The sequence below is a fragment of the Festucalex cinctus genome, chromosome 21 (genome assembly GCF_051991245.1).
Source record: "Festucalex cinctus isolate MCC-2025b chromosome 21, RoL_Fcin_1.0, whole genome shotgun sequence".
NCBI lineage: Eukaryota > Metazoa > Chordata > Actinopteri > Syngnathiformes > Syngnathidae > Festucalex > Festucalex cinctus.
The window spans coordinates 16,320,930-16,344,202 of record NC_135431.1 but is presented as its reverse complement, the minus strand read 5'-3'; the positions used below and the strand labels follow the sequence as shown (position 1 = coordinate 16,344,202).

At 38.8% G+C, this 23,273-nt stretch overlaps 2 protein-coding genes across 3 annotated transcripts in view; one reads left to right on the top strand and one right to left on the bottom strand.

Annotated features, from left to right (window-relative positions):
• Positions 1-19,307, bottom strand: part of aven (apoptosis, caspase activation inhibitor) — a 49,882-nt gene extending 30,575 nt beyond the window's left edge. For both annotated transcript variants that reach the window (XR_013281136.1, XM_077510124.1), the window contains exons 1-5: positions 19,069-19,307; positions 17,109-17,274; positions 2,118-2,188; positions 828-923; positions 87-381 (exon numbers count right to left, since the gene is read on the bottom strand). Coding sequence is in view for 1 of the 2 variants with exons in the window: in XM_077510124.1 (XP_077366250.1) it covers positions 87-381; positions 828-923; positions 2,118-2,188; positions 17,109-17,274; positions 19,069-19,269 (829 nt within the window). In the remaining variant the exon portion in view is untranslated. The remainder of the gene's footprint in view (positions 1-86; positions 382-827; positions 924-2,117; positions 2,189-17,108; positions 17,275-19,068) is intronic.
• chrm5b (cholinergic receptor, muscarinic 5b) lies at positions 11,712-21,547 on the top strand. The gene is made up of 3 exons (XM_077510123.1): positions 11,712-11,878; positions 11,960-12,407; positions 19,680-21,547. Exon 3 carries the CDS (start codon positions 19,763-19,765, stop codon positions 21,281-21,283), a length of 1,521 nt encoding a protein of 506 aa, XP_077366249.1. The 5' UTR covers positions 11,712-11,878; positions 11,960-12,407; positions 19,680-19,762; the 3' UTR covers positions 21,284-21,547.
• The last annotated feature ends 1,726 nt before the right edge of the window (positions 21,548-23,273 follow it).

Genomic DNA, 23,273 nt, shown 5'->3' with positions numbered 1-23,273 from the left:
ATTTCTTTGTAGTTGTGCAAGCAAATGCAATGAAATACGCATCTGCATAATGGACTAAACTTATTATCATACATAGTGCTGCTAACCTTTCATCACAGCAGCGCTCTCAACGTTGACAGACTGGCCTCCTGAGACAGGACACAGCGGTTTCGCTAAAGTGAGCAGCTGGTCCAGCTCTTCATCCACTTCGTCCGCCGAGGGCGTAACGGCACTCGAGGGAGCCTGAAAGTCAGAGCTGGCAGAGGGGTTTAAAGTCTCGGTGGTATTAAGTGCGGTGCTAGGGTCTTTTGAGGGTATGGACGACGCTGTGAATGAGGACAGCTTGGGCATCTCCTGTTTGGGGGCCAACGTCAATGTGGGCAGGTTGACTGGTGTTGAAAGCTGAAATAAAAAAAATAAAAAATAAAAATAAAAAAAAACGTGACCACCATATTTTCACACAGATGTCTTTTAACGCTCTGTAAGGTTTAATATTCTACAAGGTTGTGAAGCCTCTGCATCACATTGAGCTTTTTCAATTGTAAAAACAAATAAGCAATTAAAATCCTCATTTGTGTCTGCGGTTATTGGCAACATTTGAATGTAGAAGTCTTCCAACAGCAGAAGTAATCTTAAGTGGTTTAACCTTTAAAATCCTCAGTGTGCTTCCAAGACGGAGTTCAACTAATCCTTGTCCAAACGATTTATTTCTATTGATTTCTTTTGTTGTCTTCTCATAAAACTTTTAATCTCAGTGTGAGTCTCTGTTCTCCAATGTCATTAATCCTGCACAAAGGGGAGGAACACATAATGATTTGAAAGCTCTTGTGTGCTGTTTAACATGCTACCTGAACTAGCTCCGCTTCCAGGTTGAGTCTCTGATGAAGAGGCACTTGTTCAAGACTCTGGGCCAAAGCTGGGAGGTCCACAAACATGGCAGACATCTACAACAAAAAACTATAAGATAGTAAAGTACATTTTGAATACATCTTCCTAACTCGTGGTTAATACAATGAAGACGTCCTCATTGCAGTGTGCTAGCTTTGAGCATAGCAGCTAGCACTGTTGGATGATGAGAGTAGATGAAAATCAAATTGATTTAAATGTTTAATGCCGCCCAGTCAGAGGGCTTACATAGTAATACAATTTAAAGTTAGGAGGTGACAAATGTGACCAATTGTGCTAATCTAATAGTAGCTAGCTAATTGTTAATTTTAGCGGTGTGCTTCTAAATAACGGAACTCTTCAAGCCAAGCGCTCTGTTCTTAACTCTATAACCGCCAAATACATTTAATAACGATTAGTAAAGTCGTTCTAATATAATGATAGGCGCTTGAACATGTTGATAAAAGTCAACGTAAAATGTAGGCTAATTGTTAAAAACATAGCATTTTTTCCCATAATGCCACAATTGTCAGTACCCTTCAGCATTTTGGGGGAAAATATCATTTTTAACTTTAGCATTTAGCCTACATTTTACCAATATGTTCCAACGTCTTTACAGAGACAACCACAGTACTTTATGAAGACGTTGGAACAACTACAAAGATGATTAATTGGCTTTACAGACGTTCGAACAACTTGACCAAGATGTCCGAAAAACTTCACCAAGACGTCCGAACAACATATCTAATCAAAACGGTTAACTCCACACACATACACACACCCCCACACGCACAGAACACACCCCCACACGCGCACACCTCCCCACACACACACACACACAAGAAAACAAACAAAACAAAAAAAAACACAAAAAAAAACAGTTCAACCTCTAACAAAAACTCGCAGATATTGCACATTGATGTCTAAACAAAAATACAGCTACATTGTATTTTACTGCACATCTTCCTGATTTTCTCACACCCTTCAATCACCAATTAATATGTAATCATGCCTGAGGAAATTGGTTGATTAGGTGATTTTCATCCATCCTTTAGTCCTTTGACAATAACCAAATACAAAATATCCAAATGCATTCCAGGTGGGAAATAATAATTGCCTGCATCATAATCCTTCCAATCACTATGGCATGAACATGGATACAGAACTGAATATATTGAGTCAATAATGTTCCAAAATATGAAGCATATCTTATCAATGGTTCTGAAAACAAACAAAGCAGAGTATAGATTTACCTGACTGGATGAAAATGTGTCCTTCTCCCAGTCTTTTTCTTCAGAAAAGCGGAACTGAGTGAAGCAATCCCCTGAGAATGACAAATAAAGAGCATTTGATTGAACACTTCAGCCATTTACAGAGCAAACTCTGCATGATGCATTTGTTCATTTCCATATAAAGAAACGACAACATCCGCGTTGACATAGTCACCCTTTGCAAAGCAATCAATGGTGTTGTGTAAACAGTCAAGAATCAGAACCAACATGCGTCGCCATTTTGCTTCCAAAACAGGCCCGCTGAGGGCTCTCGGAGGCGCACAAGCACCGAGGTTGTGTTGTCAACAAGTCGGACAGTTACAGAAGCATGTTCATCAGGAAGACCCAACTTGTTAACATCTTTTTAGCGCCAATGGTGAACGGGGTGCGAATGGACATGCTGGAACGCGGCACCCACAAGGACTGCGAAACAAGCACGCGCGCTGGCCGTCGGGTCTGAAGGGCTCTTCAAAGCTCTCGTTATAATTGCGCTCATCTCCACATCCATGCAGGAGTGTGTAATTTCATGTCCAGTAAACAGGTGGCTGGGAAAATTGAAGAGGAAGTCATTACAGAAGCAAATGTATTGTAAGATAAAAGGGGGAAATCTACAATTGTCATTATTGTAAAGTCTAAAAACTGGTGGTTAGGTTGACCTATGTCCCAGAACAGATCATGTTCAACCTTTAAGGTTTACCTGTATTTTAGGATCAGTAACAATTTGGGATTTCAAAAGATAATAACCCATCACAACCAAATACTACACCTCTGTCTTTGATTGAGGTCATTAAGCAATGGCACGTCTATCTTTGTAGGTGCCATAAAGACAAATGAAAGGATAAGAAAAACATTTTATGAAACAAGTACATTTATGTGTAAGTTCTCGCCTCAGATTGCACACCTTAAAAATCAAATCCCATTGTTGTTATTGTTGCCCCTTGAGACACAAAGTGACTCACCTACTATTAAGTACACCTAGACACATCCAATGTTCTGTAAAGTCAACAGCCTACAGGGAACGATGAGTGAAAAATTGACCAATAAACTCCTGTGTTCATCATGAAAGAGCCGCACTGCGCTGCATCTGATAAAATCAACCTCATTCAGAACTAAAATTGTGTTTACTGGTATTTCCAAACACAAGAAGCACATAATTAACAGAGTAGATAGATTAGATGGTCAGCATGATTTTAACAACTAAGGAGGTACAGGTGGTAGAGTTGTAGACCTTTAAAAAGTGGTCTTGAGACAAAATCTTGTATCGGTCTCGGATAGGGCGGGCTTGAGATTTTTTTTTTTTTATTGTTATTATTATTTATTTATTATTTTTTTTATCAAGGCCGGTCAAGACCAGGCCAGTACAACAGTGATCAGAAGTGAAACAACAAATTTGCTTAGACTGTATTTGTTTCACAGCACTATTTCATAAACAATGGAGAAGGATTTGTTTTTGTTGTAAATGTAATGTTGGGTGGGATACTTGACATTTTGTTCTGTTTTTTTTTTTTTTTTTTTGTGATTTTTCTTTGATAACTATAGTCTCAGTCTAAACCTCCAAAAGTCTCTGACTTGTCTCTGTCTCGACCTCTAAAAGTCTTGGTCTTGTCTCGGTCTCGACCTCCAAAAGTCTTGGTCTTGGGGGTGGCGTAGGCTCAGTGGTATGGTGTTCGTCTCCCAACCCAGAGGTTGTGGGTTCGATCCCATGCCATTATGACCACGTCGAAGCATCCTTGAGCAAGATACTTAACCCCCAATTGCTCCTGATGCTGCGTCATCAGTAGGTGAATAGGTAGGCAAAATGTAAAGCGCTTTGAGGGCCTTGTAAAGTGGAAAAGCGCTATATAATTGAAGTGCCATTTGCCATTTGTCTCTGTCTCGACCTCCAAAAGTCTTGGTCTTGTCTCGGTCTCGACCTCCAAAAGTCTTGGTCTTGTCTCGGTCTCGACCTCCAAAAGTCTTGGTCTTGTCTCGGTCTCGACCTCCAAAAGTCTTGGTCTTGTCTCGGTCTCGACCTCCAAAAGTCTTGGTTTTGTCTCGACCTCCAAAAGTCTTGGTTTTGTCTCGACCTCCAAAAGTCTTGGTTTTGTCTCGGTCTCGACCTCCAAAAGTCTTGGTTTTGTCTCGGTCTCGACCTCCAAAAGTCTTTGTCTTGTCTCCATCTCGACCTCCAAAAGTCTTTGTCTTGTCTCGGTCTTCTTGACCTCCAAAAGTATTGGTTTTGTCTCAGTCTCAACAACTAAAAGTCTTTTTTTTTGTCTTGGTCTCAATACTCTCTAGTCTTGAAAATGTCTTGGGTCTCCGTTGGTGTGGTCTTGACTACAACACTAACAGGTGGTTGACTTGAACAATGAGGACAAGAAAATAAGACTAAGCCAAAAACTAATGATTGTGTCCCCTTGCTCCAAAACAAGGCCACACTAATGTTAAACAGTCGGCAGGTGTACCATCAGGGCTTAGTCACAAACAGTGGACACAGGTCAGTCTGACAAACACAGATGGTGGCTCAGCTGGAGACCTGACAGAATGGCAAGCGCGGTCGTCGGTCGCAGCCTTCCCGGTGTGCTGAATATTGCAGACGTGCTGCTTTCATGTGTGGCGCTCGGGCCCATCTGCAGTTGTCCTTGACTGCTTTGCCGTACGGGGAGTGATGGGGGTGAAAAAGGAGACTCTGCGGGAGGGCTTTTGGTCTCTGGCAGAGAGAAGGATGGCGTGTGAAAAGAACCATTTTCAAGGTTACAAAGGCTGAAGAATGTCAGCATTATTTGACGGAGGGTTGAAGTCAATGACCAGATGCTGGTGTACAAGATTTATAGTTGTAAGAGAAGAGCAGTTTTAACAGAATAAGCAAGATAAAGATTGTCAAGTGGACCCAAAAAGGATAAATAAAAACAATACTCAAATGACAACTATTGTATAAAGAATGCTGTTAAGCTAGCAACATGACAGTCAACATAGCATTCCTGTTCTATGCTTTTATTCTTGACTAAAGTAAACCGCCTTAAAACATGCTTGTGCGTCACTAACCGAGTCATGCACTAATACCAGTCATCGTGATGTCATTGTGACGTCATGTGAACTGGACTTCTCGATAACAAATATACAACTGAACACAAAATTAATAAATGTGTAAGGCTTACATAACGAGCAAATTGGATAAACTGGCTCCAAAAATAAAAAAGTGATTGCAGAGCCACTCAATGTTTAGTCTGAGATCTCAGTACCGTCATCTACAAATGCAATCAGAAAGCGAGTCATCAAAACTCAACCTCATTTCTCAGACAGTCCATGAAGTGAATGAAATGTGTCTAACCGTGTCACAGAAATTCCCTTATCGCCACTTTGATGTTAATCGAGACACTCTAGGTTGCAGTATAAGTCTCCAGATACAGAGGCTCATTTCTCTTGCTTTTTTTTAATCTTATGAAACAAATTGAAACTGGTTTGTGTAAGGGTGCAAATGGGAAATCTGCGGCAGGATGGAAAATTAAAAAAAAAGACAAAAAAACTCAGCATCGAAGTCCCGCGTCTACTCTTCTACTTCTCTGCTTAATATCTCTTCACTTCAGTCCCGAATTCTCATTCTTTTCCTGCTCCGTTGGTGACTGTTGAACAACCTCCCTCCTACACTATAGAATCCCTCCGACACCCTGAACCTCTTTCCATGGAAATATCAACTCAGGTAGTCAGTAGGCACCGACATAGCCATGGCAACAAGAATCTTCTGTCAAATTTCCAAAAAGACAATGGCTCAGGGAGGTGTGCGGAGATTAAAGTCAAATGAGAATTGCATGTGAAGATTGAGAGGCTGAATGAAAAGCTGTGAAATGTTGAATGACAAGGAATCACAAGAGCTGAACAGTTTAAAGTTAGAATGGTTTGAATCGGTCAATACATGTAGAACTTACAGGAGGAAAAATTAAAATATTTAACATTTTTAGCATTTATTTTGATAGTTTGAAAACATTTTGTGGTTGGGATAAGCCCAACGATTAACGATTAAAAGTTGAAATTTTTTTGCATCGTTTAAAAAAAAAATAAAAAATACAAAAAAAAAAAAAAAAAAAAAAAGATAAAATAAATAAACAGGAGAAAAACAAATACAAAAAAAAATATTTGAAATTTAAAAAAAAAATGCAGTATGGATAAGATGAACAGATAGTTGGAATTAATGTAGAAATTAGAGGGGGAGAAAAAAATAATTGGAATCCAGGTGAATAACAATATATGCATTTGTGATTTTTAAAAATTGTTAAAATTAGGAAAATTACTGTGAAAAAATGTGGATAGAATAGCACATGAAAACCGTGAGGAATAAAATGTGCAATCTATAATAAAGCTGAAGGTTAAGATAAACATGTCTGAATGCCTCAGCCGCCATGACAAATCCCCAACTGATATGTTTTGATTGCTTTACCTGATGGAACATGCGGGGAAATGACAGGAAAAAAAAAAAAAAAAAAAACTACAATGAGTGACTTGGCGCCACAGTAGCCCCAGCAGCTTCCCTGTCACGCCTTTTTAACTAAACCAATTAGAACAACAAGACATGGTGCTGAAAACCCTGTACACATCGATAAATCACTGCTTGTGCTAATTGCAATTAAAGTCCTGAGTAAACCAGGCGGGGAAATAAAGAGAGCTGAAGCTGTTTACTTTTAATGGTGATTGTGTTTATGTCAAAGTCATATCAGAGGGACCTCAATTCACTTGAGGCTTTATTCTCATTAGGAATGTGTGTTATTAGTGTGCAGACTATTCGAGGTCAGACGAAAGAACTCAGAGGATTCCTTCTAACCTAATTTAATCTGAGAATTTGACATCCAAAAAATAGTTTCTGTTGGATGTTTCTACACAAAAAGAATCAAAATGATGCACTGCTTGAAATTAATTGAATGCATTTTTTTTTTAATTATTATTTGGGTTTATTTGGCTGGCCGTGAAACCAAATAATTTACTCCAGTTTCACTGGTTTACTTGTTTCTAGCATGAGGGCTACATTTTACCAATACGTTCAAACGTCTTTATCAATAAATGGTCCAGTCAAATAGTATTGAAAATGAATGGATGGAAGCCAAACCCAGAAAGAAGGCAAGTTATTTATAAAAAATGAACTTGTGAACTGCAACAGTATATTTTTCCCAACTTAAAAACAACACATTTGTAAAAAGAGACAACAGATTATCAGTGTTTCTTCTCACACTCAAAGGAGACGGAATAAGAACAATGCACCCACTGACAGCTAAATAAAGACTTGGTACTTTGCCTTGAACAAGCACTAAACTACCAGAAGGCTTCGATATTTCATCAACCCCCCCTTCACTTGGGCGACCAATTTCCTCAGACTGTTTATTTGCAACACCAAAGAAAACAAGTCAATGTCAGAGTCAAACGAATACACACACAAAAACAATTTTTAAGTTAAACGATGGCTTTAAACGCTGACTCTATTATTAACTCTTTGACCGCCAAAAACGTTTAATAGCGTTTAGTAAAATCACGATATATGCCGCCATAAATCTTAAATGACGTGAACTAAGTTTTTTTTTTTTTTTTTTTTTTCCTCCTTTTTTGTCCTGGTCAATGGGTTGTGGAATCAAAAACACTCCAACTATGGCCAGCAGATACAAGTATTGTATCTCTTTTCAATGGGCTGCCGGTGTACGGAATTACAATGGAACACTACGGAATCTGATGAAATAGAACATTTTCAAGGATGATGTGAATGATCAAAGCCTTTGTCACATTAAGCCTAATTCACAGAGCCTCACTAAACAAAAAATATTAGTGTCAAAGTTACTGTTGTGGAGAAAATGTATCTTTTCACAAAAAAGCTTGTTTTCTCCTTATCTTTTCAATTTTCGCTCAATGTCACTCAAATTACCTATTTTCAAATGGTGGTCACTAAAGAACGAAATAAAGTAGAAACATACTTTTTTTTTCGAATGAAAGAACGGAATGCAATCTTTCATTTGGTACCCACATTGGATATGTAGTCAAAGCACACAATATTCTGGGGTTTTTTTTGTTTTGTTTTTTAATAACGTGTGGCAGTAAAAAAAAATAAATTTCTCCCCAACACAATTATTTCCACACAAACCTTTTACACCTTTAACAGTCATTGAAATCCACAAAAAAAGCACAATGTACACTAGAGACAATAATAACCCTACACAATGCGTGTGAGTGTAAGCTGCACACGCTGTCAAATTAGAGGAGATGTCTCAAAATCAGCAAACTGCAGTCAATAAGTCCATCGGGAGGCCACATTTTACTGGCGTCTCCGCTGCTTCCAAAGCATTAATTTGTGATGGTCGCGAACAATATCTTTGATCGCCACATATTGATTTTTAGCACATGAAACCAGACTTATCTGTGAGCATAAAATGATCCTCAAAAGGGAACAAAAGCCAACAGTCAACCTTGTCCGCATTTCTGCCTTTTAAATGGCCATCATTTATCTCGGTCTGACAAATTGCCACTGCTCCTGTCTGCACTTTGGGTCCATGTCAAATATAAATATTGGTCCAGCTACAGGAAGTATCAAAAGTCACAGGCATAAATGGAAAATCATCAGGAGAATAAAATGTGACAACTCAAGGCTGCTCTTGGCGTGACTGCTGTTATTTATCACATAATAGGGAGCATCAATGTGGGAGATTTGAATCGCACAAAGCAATTACCTTTAATTGAGGTATAAGAATCCTGCCACTGAATGACTCGTTTTGATTTTCATTCGAAAATGCATTGATTTGAAATAATCGGCGTCTGGAAATTACAAAAAGCTGACACCATTATTCCATTATCTGTTGAAAATAACTAAACAATCAACCTTCTTCAATTACATCCTAAACAATGAAGAAACAAACAAAACAACTCTACATTATTTTTCTTGTGAAAGCAATGTCTCTCACCAATGATTTTTCAAAATATAACATTTGTTTCTTATAAAATAGTAAAAGGTGTGTGTGGGTGTAGACAGTGCATCCAACCAGGCATCTTTCAATTGTTTGTTATTTTTACGTAGCCTTTATTTATTTAGGAAAGTCAATCAAGTACAGAACTCAAGTCGCAATGCCGACCTGGCAGCAGACAAGAGCAACAAGGGCAACCAAAGCAATATGCGGACTGGAATCCCGCAGGGTTCAGTCCTTGGACCACTTTTATTTAACCTGTACATGGAAGCTGCTGAGTCAGGTCATTCACAACGGTAATGTTGTAAGAGGTATGCAGTTTTGCAGTGATTACCAAAAATAATCATTAATGAATTTGATAACCGGTTAATCGTTGGACCTATAATTCCATGTCTATTGTACAAATACTGTATTTCACTGTTGAATCCAGGTTACTTTCTCTAAAGCTTCACGGTTTGCTTGCTCACTATGGTCTATAAAATGATACAGTTTCCAAGTCAAACTCGGCCATTAATACTACTATAGTCTTGGACTGCCAGATTAGTTGGTCACCTCACAGCCATCGCGACGATCCCCAAAGGTACACAAGGATGCAAACACTTTGAGGAGTTTTAGACCAGTGAACAAGGATCCACATTAAGAGACCGCTATTAGTACTGTTACTAATTCTGGGCATGAATTTTTCATATCAGCATGAGGTCCCATTAACCAGACAGCAGAGGATATCTTACTGTGATGATTTGCTTGAAGAAGAAGAAGACGAAGAAGAAGAGGAAGAAGAAGACGAAGAAGAAGAAGAAGAAAAAAACAGCATCAGAATAATTAATAAGTTTGATACGTTTTCATTTAAACTACCAGTATATAATTTTTGTGTACTTTTCATTTTGATCAACAACGGTAAAAACATATCCATTGAATTTCCATTTGAAAATCAATTCATTTTAATGATTGATACATGATACAATTGACACAATGATACATTTTAATTATTGGCAGTTATTCAAATATAATACTGTTACTGCTTAAGAAAAATGAAGACTCTAAAAGTAATGTCTTTCAAACTTGTAATGCCAAAATGTTTTGCCGTCATGCATCCAGAATCAAGTTTCACGACACACGGAGGTCTTAATTGTCACGGCCTCGCCTGTATTTCTAAGGAAATGTTCCAAACTCTAAATGCAATTTCTTTAGTTTTGATGAAGACTGTCAGGAATGTCAGTAAATTACTTTTTCTTTTTACAGGCAGCAACCTTTGATAAGATGGTTGAAGGTCTAATTTCATTGAAAAGGATGATGCATGAAGGTTATAATCAGAAAGTTGCAGTCGAACTTAAAATATAACTTTTAGATATTTGTGGTAATGAGAAAAAAAAAACGAATATTTAATTACTTGTATAGCAATGTTTTTATTTATTTCCACATCAGCTACGGGATTTAATTTCACATTTAAAGGGTGATATGTTTCCAAATAGATTTCGAATAGCATTCATATGTCTCAGATAAACTCCATCATCATCCAGGAACCGCAGACTTCAGTGAGTCATGCTTCTTAGCACATTGCACGCACAAAACCAGTACGTGCGGTGGGCGTGTTTGAAGTCTGGATGGCAGAATGTGCTTAGATGAAACGAGATGACGGTTCTTAAAAAAAATAATAATAAAAAAAATCGAACAGACACCATGTGGGAGTGGTATGTCTTGTCCTAGACGGTTAACCCGATTGATTTCAAATTTGGGCTGTACCATCTCAAAAACTGGGCCAACAACAGGGTGAAGGATCTTGAGTTTAGGAAGTTCTCCATTTACATTTACTTTTGTAATTTGCACCCTTTTTTTGGACTTTATAGAGGTCATATCCTATCCAATTCCTACAGAATGTATCCAATCGTCTTCATACTTTACATGTTGCATCCAAAGAGTGTTCACGATGGAATGTTATCGAAAGCTTTTTATTTCGTTGCATGCTGTTGCAGTGGCGATGTGCTGTTTTGACAATCTAAACCTCATGAACCTTTGCGCACACATAATGTCTGCCAAAACATTCATAATCATTTAAAATTCGCGCTTCAAAATGTTTGCTTTGTTCTTGTTTACCGCAAAACTGATGTTTGTTTATGTACAGCACTTTGTCAGCAACGCCTGTTCTTAAAGCGCTTTATAAATAAAGTTGAGTTGAGTTGAGCAAGTACCCCAACATGGCCAGACTTATATACCTGCTCGCAGCTCTGGTTAGGGCCCGAGCAGTGACCACTGCAAGGTCACTATTGTGTTTGCAGGAGTTGTTATTTAATATTCTTCTCCGTAAAGAATCAGATTTTTGAGGAACTAAACATGAATGGTTTCCTGACTTGTTATTTAATATTCTTCTCCGTAAAGAATCAGATTTTTGAGGAACTAAACATGAATGGTTTCCTGCAAATAAGACATTTACAAGAGATTTTTTATTTTTTTTTTTATAGGGGAACAATGACTAAATTAATTACTAATCTCACGTAAATAGTATATATATATCCCTATTTTATGCACATGTGTAAGCAAAATGTAGTTCTTTTGTGGAGATATCCACACTGACTCCTCCTCAGACTCCGCCCCCATATGCTTCACTGTACTACTTCTACTCCACCACCTCCTCACCTTTTTCCTCCATCCTCTTCCATGTTGCTCAGTACCCTGGTACAGGATGAGGCTATCAGACGCGTGGGCTTTGTCTCTAATACTGGAAAATTAGCAATTTGGCTGAACACAGGAGTATTTGAAATTATCTTTGCATGTGAACAAGTGCCATAATTGCAGCATTGAGGAGCGACAATGGAGTTAATAAAACTTTGCAGGGTGAGTGAAAAATGATTTCCTAAGGAGAAAGAAGACTGACACATATTCATTCTTCAACTGATTTGTCTTGTGACTATAAAGGACAATTTTACGGAGGAAAGGATTGACCAGTACCGACGTGGCCCCTCGCTGCAGAAAACAGCTGTTGCATCTCATCCCAGAAATAGACTTCAAGCACGTTACGGCACGATATTGAAGCTCCTTGGCAACTGATGAGGATGTGCGAAGTTGGGACGACCGGTATTTGACAACTGTGTTTTTCACCTCGTTGGAGAGGCGAGCGAGGATGAACAAAGTCAGCGAGAGGGAGCATGGGAGGGGGCCAAAGAGCCAGCGAGGGAAGGTGTGAAGCAAATCCTCAGAGAGGGAATCAAAGCGCAACAGTGGGAGAGGCAAAAAGCCGTAGGGAGTCAGAAACTCTGCCAGGCGGAAGGAGTAAAGAAAAAAAACAAAATCGACAATATCAAAGAACTGCCCAAGCACCCGTTTAATGCAGGAGGATTGTGTTTTGCCGGAAAAGCCACGAGGGGTGAGTATGTATTGTGTTTGAAGTGGATTTTATGACAGGAAATTAAGCACATGAGCACTTTCCACACGCTTAACAGTCTGATAAATAAAAAATTTAAATTAAACTTTCTAAAATATTAATTGTTGAATGAGCAGCTGGGGTTAAAGTATTTTGAGTGACAATTGTATAAAATGTAAAATAGGAATTTGAACTGTCGATTTAGAAATGGGAACTTCATGTTATAAACATGATCCTTATCCTTGGACGTCTTTAAACAATGTGTGTATCAGTGTCTTGCATGTCTATTGTGGAGCGGGAGTTATGAGAACTGAGCTGATTACATTTTAAGTGTCATTAAAAAAAATATATATGTGGGCGGGAGACCAAATGCATCATGTCACCGTACTTCCACCCATGAATTATAAGGAAAACTGTAAGGGTGCAAATGTGTTTTAATATAGTGATTATTTCTATAAATATTGAGTCGCGTTGAGTGGAAATAACAGGATTTTGACAATTTTAAGTTAAACAATGGCTCTGAACGATTACACGATTATTAAAATAGTTGTCGATCAATCCATTAATTTTGACGCCTTTATTGGTATTTGAATGTTTTCTTTAAAATGTATTTAGTTAGCAAAAAAAATCTACAACAATGAAATCCACTTATTTAAGCTCTTTAAATGTGCATACAGTTAGTATAAAAAGTCTACACATCTACACACACAGATATAAACAAACAAGTGTGTTGACATCCATTGTAAATGTGTTTTTTAATTATCTCTTTTCAACAGCGAAAAACTGAACGCAAAAAAACCTAAATTGAATATATATATATATATATATATATATATAAATAAAGACAACTGCAGAGTACACAATGCTGCCCCTGAGTGAACCATTGGTAGGAAGTATTTAAAGATGACCACATGTAGACTCTTCTGTAGGATGGTAGTTGAAGTGTCTATGATCAAAACTGCTGTTTTTAGCCTCACGCCTTCTTCCACTGGCTTCACTATCATCAGCAAAAGCAGGAAAGGTGACCGAGTGTTCCGACTGGGCCTTACAGCAACATCCAATGAAGTATCCATAACAACACCGGAACGTATAAATTAAGGCATGATTGCTGCTATTCATATCAGTTAGGAAAAGTATCTAGTTAGGTGAACCACCAACGTGCTAATGCAATTTCCGTTTGTCTCATTATGATTGAGCCTTGATAGGTGTCCATTAGAGGCCTCGGTAAACTACGGCTGCGGGGGAGTAGGATTGATCCTCGTGCTAATGTGTATAGATAGACGAACGCATTAGGATGTAAATAACTAGGTCCCAGTCAGTCAATCTCCCCCACTCATGAAGACATGACACGCCTCAAACAAAAAGGATGGCAACATGTGCGTTCCCCATAGCAACAGCGCAATCAACCCCCAGCAATGATCGGACAGAAACCTGAGGAGGTTTTTTAAAAAAAAAAAAAAAAAAAAAAAAACGCCTCAGGGATACAAAACAGTTGATGGCAATTATCTCCGCCAGACGTCACACAGAATAATGCGTTTTAATTTAACAATCGCAGTGGAACAGAAAGCTCCTGCGGTACATGACTGCTTCTTCAGGCAACAGAAACCTTTCTGCACAAAATCTATTTTCAAAAGACCTTGAAAATTTTCAAGTAGCAGTATCGTCAAGGTTGCTTTCTTGATAATAGCCGCAGCCTTAGGGAAGCCATGAAAATGGTTTACAACATCCCTTTGTGAATCTTTGGAAGTGGATAAAAGCAGAGTAAGTCACAGTGCAATGATAAAAAGTACGTTAAGTGTTAGGGCCAGCAGCAGGTGCTACATCCATTATGAGGAAACACAAAACTGAAGTCAAAAAACACATTCAATGCAAATAAAACAAATATATAACTGTCAAAGAAAGGGCATCCAATTCCTTTCTTATCAAAAGCCGCAATATAGGGTTATATAAACGTAGATTATATAACTCCCTTGAACATTTTTGACTTCATGCACCAGGTGTAAGGTCTACAGCATATTATGTGATTCCAAAACTTACATTTAATTCAGAAACATTTTTTTTTTAGGATAACCATACCACATTTGGAATCATGTCAAAGTAAGAGTTATGCACTTAATCCTGGCCATACCAGGGGCACAGAGAAACCATGTGAGGAAAAGCACCCAAGGGGAGCTCATCCACACTGAGAGAGATGACAGTGAGCCCATGACCACTGCCTTAAAGAGACATCCGACCCAGATCGACCGGGAGGACCCACTGTTTGAAAACGCTAGCCAACCTGTCCCGGCTAGGAAGCCCCCCCATGAGGAAACACTGGAGCTAAAAGCTAAAAGACAACAAAATAAGATAAAAGCTCAACTAAAAGACAACATTAAAAGGAGCTAAATATAAAAGACAGTAAGATTAGATAAGCAGGGTTTCTACAGGTATCAGCAAATTTAATGTAATACTTTTTGGTGCTGGCTTTAATGCAACTTAAAACAAATATAATGCCTACGTCCTACTGCATATACAACCTGAGCATCTGGGGAATTTGTATCTCAAACACACGGCAAGATGAATCGCAAAGGTTGCAAAACGTGGCTCAAGGCCATGCGTAGCCGGAAATACATAATATCTGCACGTGTGAAAAACTTGCAAGGAACGGAGTCACCTTATGACTTGGACTTTCTGCTGAGTGGGAAAAAAAATAAACCGATCACGCCTCCATTTCTACAACTCCGATGCAAAACGTGCTGGTTCATTTGTGTTCTGTATTATCATAAAGCTGCAAAAGGATGCGTTGATGCTGGATTCCTGATTTCAGGGCTCCCGTAATTGGCTAGAAAAACATTGCCTCCCACGTACAATTAAGTATCCTCTAGAGAGCATTGGCCTCTTGTACAGTATGACTAATCTGACAATGTGGGCAAAAAAAACACACAAAAAAACAGACAAGAGATACTGAGCTGCGCAAGTCGCGAGAGCACCTTTGCCATGTGCGCTACAAGAGAAAGTCAGAGTTTGACGCATCATTGGAACACTCTTCAAACTATAAAAATAGTGCGAAACTAAAAATGCACAAAGACAGCTGAGCTCATACTTAGCTGAGATACTCCATAATTGACTACCAATGGGAGTCGTTTGTAAAATATCTTAAAATCCATAAATATGTTTATATCAGGGATGTGCAACTTAAATGCTGGAGGGGACCGTAATTTTTCCTCGGTGCTACATAGGACCACGCACTTCCTTACCAGATGTATGACAAAACTGACATTTTAAATAGACAAAATACATGCACTATATAGTTTATTTTCCATAATACATTTCTCAATGCACGTATAAAAAAAAAATCCACAATCCTAACCCAACAACAAAGGGTCTGAAGCAAATAAATTAACCACAGACTAATTTGTGCAAAGGGCTGTCCTGTATAAAAAAATAAAAAAATAAAAATAAAAAATAAAAAATAAAAAAATTAAAAAAAAGACCATTCAAGGGTGGCACAAAACTGCAAACAATCTCATTATGTGCATTTTTTCACAAAAAAATAACTCACTCAAAGCTTTTATATTACTGAAGTGTTTGTCCTGCATATCATTCCAAATCTGCCAAAAATGGTGAGACCTACTCATGTTGTCGTATAAGACCAGTTATAAGCGCAGTATTTTTTTCAATTTTGCTATTTTCAAGACTTTTCTTCAACCCATTTTGTCACAGAAAACATAGAATGCATATTTATCAGCGTTTTTGACAAATTGTTTGGGTTCATAATTTTTATTATTATTTTTTTCCCAGATCAGGGAGGAGGGGGCGTAATTAATCAAAGGGCCACTTAGAGTGAGCCCATCACAATATATCACATTTTCCAGAACCTCATGTGAGCCACAATAGGAATTAAAACTGATAGTTTAATTCATACAGTATTTATCCCAATGTGATCAATCAAATTAATAATTGTAAGATAAAATGGAACCACTAACAGTCATAAGAATTGGCAAGTTACAGCGGCACATGGCATTTTGACCCCTTAATGCTTTACTACAGTTGGCGCCTTTGCGCCTTTGAAAAGCACACTTGAGATAAACATGCACAAGTCGATTTATTATGATTTATCACATCCTCAATACATTGGTAAAAGAGCTCCATACCCATTTACATAGAAGGAATCAAACTTGAGCTCACAGCTACAAAAGTTTAGGTCACAGCTGTGGTGAGATGACACCGAAAATAACTTTGGTCACAAATAGTTATGCAAATCAGAGGCAACTTGGCCTGAAAATCAGATTGAGGTTTTAGGTCATCGCACTCCTCACGATAAATTGAGGCACACAAAAAGGAGAGACAAGTGATTTAAAAAAAATGATTTAAAAAGAATTAAATTCCTACAGAAGGCTTTATTTCTCACATACTAGTACTTAATAACAAAATAAATCAGACAAAACTGAAGACTGCAAAGAACTATGATCAATGTTTTTTGCATCCATCTGAAAGGAGTGTCCACAAGGCAATTAAAAGGGTCCCTTAAGACAACACACATTTCCTTTTCACTAATTGGGATTAGTGAGTCAACCTTAGACAAGCCCACTCAGACTCAGTGGAATATTTGACAGAGGGACAATTTCCATTTATTTATCCAGGGAAGCAAATACAACATAAATACACAATCCAGTAATCTTTTAATCCAATGTTTTATTTTCTGTCCAAATTTGTATTTCTTACCTGCAGAGCCCAGAAGCACATGGTAGTCAGTTCCTCTTATGGTGGGCATATTGTCAGGGGTTGCCTCCTTCTCCGAGTCCTCGTAACGGTCCCAGTTGGACTCCAATTTCCTCCTGGAGAAAACGCTCCTGTGACCCTCTTCATGACAGTCCTCCTCAACTTGGTTCTGATGAATTATGCAAATGAGAAATAAGGGATTCATGTTACACTATAGATCAGGGAGAATAATTAAATGTTCTTAGATGGTAGAAATTACAATTAAGCTTTGTATCCACCTGCAGTTATTCATACGAGGGATGGGCGAGTTCCAATATCAGGATTCACATACACATTTTAAACTTTAAAATTGCATCTTTACACTTGAAAAATAATTGTATACACAACCACTAACTGATATTAACTATTCCAAGTCAGGACTCCCAAGTGGGAAGCATAATAATATTGACAGTTGTGTATAGTAGGGATAGACCAATTATCGGCACCAATATTCGGCATTTCGACACATATTGGCATCGGCCATTTTAAAGAAAAATTGTATTTCTACCTAAACTGTAGCAGTTTTAGTTTTCGTCTTGCCACAAAGTCAGCCGTGCCTGTTTTCCTGAAATATGACAGAAGACCACAGGCTTATAAGAGAAGCCCTAAGGGGTATTTTTATATGATTGCAATCAAGGAGCCCATAAATCCCAAAGGAGATTTCTTTGATTGCAATTACTGGGCCCCTATTGTTTCTTTTCTGACTGCGATTACAACAACAGGGGAATCAGTTGACAGAAGCTGCCAGAGGAAATGAAGAACCCTCTCGGTCTAGTGTCATTTTCAAGGCAAACAAGGCCCATGGATGCTATTCAAGCGCTGAGTGAACAAATGTGTACATAATTCAAGTGTTTGATTATTTAGCCTTGATCAAACTACACAAGCTGGCAAGATTTCCTGTATTGCCTCTCCGCCGCATTATGAAGACCAATGTGATTATTAGCAGAAGCTGAGGTGTACGGTATTGAAAGAAGTTTTTGTTTCAATTAACATAATGTCAGCAAAGGGCTGACGTTGCTACATACCGCCTTGCACTTCAGATTAGCACATTCTAGCTAGACCAGTGCTTCTCAGTTATCTTGAAATTGGATGTTCTCGCCGCCAACACTTTTCCTCACGGCAAGTTTTGGTTGGTGGGTCTTTTTAAAAAAAAAAAATGTTTCTTTAATTTAAAACTCTGACTGCCACACGTTATAAAAATAATACAAAAAAAATCCACAGTGCCAGACACGTTCGCGTATTTTAACTCATCTTTCAAGGCAAAAAGAATATTGTTTGCCTTTACTACATATACAATATGGCTACTAAATGAAAGATCGCATTCCATCCATCGGAATTTTACTAATTATTATTTATCGTTGTTGGCAGTCAAAGAGTTAATAAACACACGCTTGGAGTTACTTCAGAATTACATTTCCCCAAAAGTTGTCACGAGCCTGAGCTATATAAGAGATTAAAAAATAAAACAACATAAAATAAAATTAAAAACCAGGACAACAACACACCAAAAGAACATAGGGTTCACATTGACAGTAAACTTTTACGTCAAGTATGAGGCCGCAAACTATCATCCTTCGGGGCACAAATGGCCCCCGGGCCACGAGTTTGAGGGCAAAAAAACACTAATAAAGTGCTTAACTTGGATAGAATAAGCAGGTGTAAATTATGGGTGTTCATGTGTACCTCATTAAGTGAAGTGCACCACCCGGTGATAACAATTAACAGGCTGCTATTTCATGAAATAAATACATAAATAAAACTCGATTTGGCATTCCTCTAAAATGAGTGTCACGTCGGCCGAATGAGACAGAAGCACCCGAATTTTTTGTAATTCTTTCCCCACATCTTTCAGGAATACAACACGCGATATTATGAAAACATACTTGAGATTTTCAAGCAGGTTTGGGAGAGCGGACTCATTTACCCAGTGTTGGAATTCCGTTGCACGTTCATCTCCCCCACGTCCACGTCCACGACCGCGGTGGTGATCTTTTTTGCCCCGGCCGCGATGGTAGCCTCCTCGGCCTCTGCCTCTGTGATCACCGCCAAATTTATCACCGTCATTTCCACCGTGGCCACCTCGTTTCCAGCCTCCCCCTCTGCCTCTGTTTGGTCTCCCTTCCATGACAGCCCACTTTGCCAACCGGACGGCTTTAAGTGGAGGACCAAAAGTTTTGTGTGGGGGTTACATTGAATTGTATCCCCGCCAAACACGCAAGTCAATGTGAAAAGGTTCCGGGATTAATCGGTGCTTTTTTTTTTTTTTTTTTTTTTTTTTTTTATTGTTGCTGTTGTTTCGTTTTACTTTTGGCAATAAAATAAATTATATAATTAGGCGAGAAAGTTAACATTCAAGTATTAGGCCTACATCAACAGAAACATTGCTTGAGCGAAAAGACAATTTTTCAGACAATTTAACACAATGAGAAAAATTCTGAATAATTGTCCCTTGTTACCAGACACTGTACAAAATTTAGCTGAAAACAATTCTTTTTGTTTATCTTTGTGTCCTGATATTTCCCTTCTATTTTACAGGTCATGTTTTATTCTCCATGAAACCGTAGAGAAGAACTTCGAACTAATTTTTCAACTAAAACCAAGGCAAATAGCACACCATCATGGATGTCGATCCTCCAAACAGCACGTTTGACAACACAACGCACATCCAGTCTGCCCCACATAGCCTTTGGGAAGTTATCACCATAGCAACAGTCTCTGCCATTGTCAGCTTGATCACGATAGTTGGTAACGTTTTGGTCATGGTATCCTTCAAAGTCAACAGCCAGCTGAAGACCGTCAACAACTATTACCTGCTGAGTTTGGCTTTTGCAGACCTCATTATAGGAGTGCTCTCCATGAACTTGTACACTACATATATTCTGATGGGTTACTGGTCCTTAGGCAGCCTCGCATGTGATCTCTGGCTAGCTGTGGACTATGTAGCCAGCAACGCTTCTGTTATGAACTTACTGGTCATCAGCTTTGACAGATATTTCTCCATCACAAGGCCGTTGACTTACAGGGCTAAGAGGACTCCAAAAAGGGCCGCCTTCATGATAGGCCTTGCATGGCTGGTATCGTTTGTCCTGTGGGCACCGCCAATTCTGTGTTGGAAGTACATTGTCGGGGAAGAAAAGGAATCCGAGGACCAATGCCAGATTCAGTTTTTAACAGAGCCAGTGATCACATTTGGGACAGCCATCGCGGCTTTTTACATCCCCGTCTCTGTCATGACTATTCTCTACTGTAGGATCTACAAGGAGACACAGAGACGGACAAAGGATCTGGCAGAACTGCAAGGACTCACAAGCGATCATGTCTCAGAGGGAGCTAAACCGCAGAGAAAAATAATTCACTCTTGCTTCCATTTCACCAGAGAGAGGAAAGAAAGGAGCCAGGCCTCCTGGTCCTCTTCGAACCAAAGCAACGCTACAAAAACCACCATTAGGTCAGATGAAGTGTGGGCGAAAGGCGACCAAACCGTTTCCTTTAATAGCTACTCGTCATCCGACGAGGAGGAGCATCACATTTCGATCGAAACCCCGAAAGGATCTTTACGAGATAACGGTCAAAACGATAAGAATGGCCAAGTGACGGACTACGCAGAAGATCAGTATTTTTCAACCCCCTCAAAGGAGAGCCGTAAGAAGTGCATTTCATATAAATTCACACCTGCTCCAAAGGGTAACAAAGGCAGTCCTGCGCCCGCATCTCCTCAACCCCCCGAAGCCGAGCAGAAAAATGGCTCACCTTCCTCCTCCACTACCTCCAAGCCCATGGACCCAGGTCTGAAGAATCAGATCACCAAGAGGAAGCGAATGGTGCTGGTGAAGGAGAAGAAGGCGGCCCAGACCCTCAGTGCCATTCTCCTGGCGTTTATCCTTACGTGGACTCCGTACAACATCATGGTGCTGATCTCCACATTCTGCGCCACGTGCATACCTACGTCCCTATGGCACCTGGGCTACTGGCTGTGCTACGTCAACAGCACCGTCAACCCCATGTGCTACGCCCTGTGCAACAAGACCTTTCAGAAGACCTTCCGCATGCTTTTGCTGTGCCAGTGGAGGAGGAAGAGAGGTGAGGATAAGCTGTACTGGTGTGGACAGAACGCGAACGTCAACAACAAAATGACTTGATGGCTAACCGTGGCTGCGTCGCCCATTTGGCTGGGGCCTATCCGGCTGACTGCATCATGGTCTGGTCGCCGTTCGGGGCGCATGTAAACGAAACGCGGCATTAAGTCGGGAATCATCCAATAGTAATGTGAACCAGTAGACTATTCATTAGGGTGACCAGATTTCACTGTTTAAAGTGAAAGTCAATTTCTATGTGATCTCACTAGTCTAAACATGACATTTTGATTAATATTACATTTTTGGAATATGATTTATGAAGCAAAATCCAGCCGTTTTTTTCCCTTGGTTTCATCTTGGGGGAAGCCATTTTGCCACTTGCTGTCGACTGAAGATGACATCATAGTTGCTCAGAGCAACATTGATGTCATCTTCAGTTGACAGCAACTGGCAAAATGGCTGTTCCCTGAGATGGATAAAACGGCTGGATTTTGCTGCTTAATTCATATTCCACTCACGCAATATCAACCACAATACCATATTTAGACTTACTAACATATTATTGTCAAAAAAACAAACAAACAGTTGTCATAGCAATTCATACTACTAATCTACTACATCATCTCATAAGAGGCGTGTTTATATCATACCGGAACACTAGAACTACTTCCTTCTTCCGTGTCTAAGAATCATGGGAAATGTAGTCCTACTAGCCTAATCATGTAGTCTGGTGGCCTATTTCTGGGACAGTGCAAAAAAAAAGTTGGATAATGGTGAGTGCATGGACTTCTTTAGTGTTGTCAACCAAATGAGCATTTACAGTTAGCTTAAGTAATATGATGACTACCAGTCACCAGATTGAGTAGTGGTTAAATTTGATATAAAGAGTTCCTGGTGAGAATTTATTGTATACTTGATTTTTAATTCTGAAAATCTGGTCACCCTACTTACTAATGTCTGCCAGTATCATCTCACATTAGTTGCTTTTGTCATCACGTTGCTGTTCCCAATATAGTATATCGTGTGGTCGGCATGAAGAGCTGCATGTGATTTTATTATTATTATTATTATTATTATTTATTTATTTATTTTTGTAAAATACACATTGGTCAGAAAATGTTCTACAGTTACTGGACTACAGAATTCAGAAAAGAAATTGGGACACGTTTATTTATTTATTAATTTATTTTGTGTCAGCTGTTTAGTTAAGCGTCTTTGCCACCCAAACTGACACTGATCATTTTTTTGTGTATGGAATTATGAAAGCTGCATGTCTTTAAATGTGAAATTCCTTTACAAAACAAACAAACAAACAACAAAAAACACAAACAGGAATGAGTCATTAATGTTTAATGACTTGGTCGACTTGTATCAATAGACTTTTTTTTTTTTTCTTTCCTAAATCATAGTGGCTGCAGTACATTTTGTTCCAAGGGCTAATCTCTTGATCTGCATTGCTTTCAACAGTGATATAAATACGACACACAGTATGAGGTTGTTTACTGCATTACTTGTTCTCAACATTCATATTAAAGTACAGAAAACTATTAAATGTCAGGTGTTGAGATCTTGTCTAGACAACTACTGTATAAAGCGCAGTTTCTGTAATGCCTGGCTTGCAGTATTTCTCTACTATTGATGTCCGGTGCTGTAATATAAAAAGAATTGCACTTTTACGTCATTTGATGATGTTATGTCAAACTCTGTGCCTTCTGTTCTGCTCAGAGGTAAAATGACACGTTGTGATTCAATCTGTGGTATCTGTCTGTGCAGTTCAGTGAATCTGTGTAACAGTAAGAGTGAAATACTAATTCTGTCGCAATTTACGTTTTTACTTTCTGTGGGAGTGAGGCCATTTTTGAGGGATTTTAGCAACATTTGTTAGCATATTGTGAACACAAACAAAAAGCGGTGGCCTGTGTTCTGCACTCAAAAAAAAAAGAAAAAAAAAAGACAACTATAAGGCAGTTTTGATTAACACATTTACTCATTTAATAAATTTCATTGTGATATCTACATCTTTTTTTTCAATATTACTTGTCTTCAACATGAA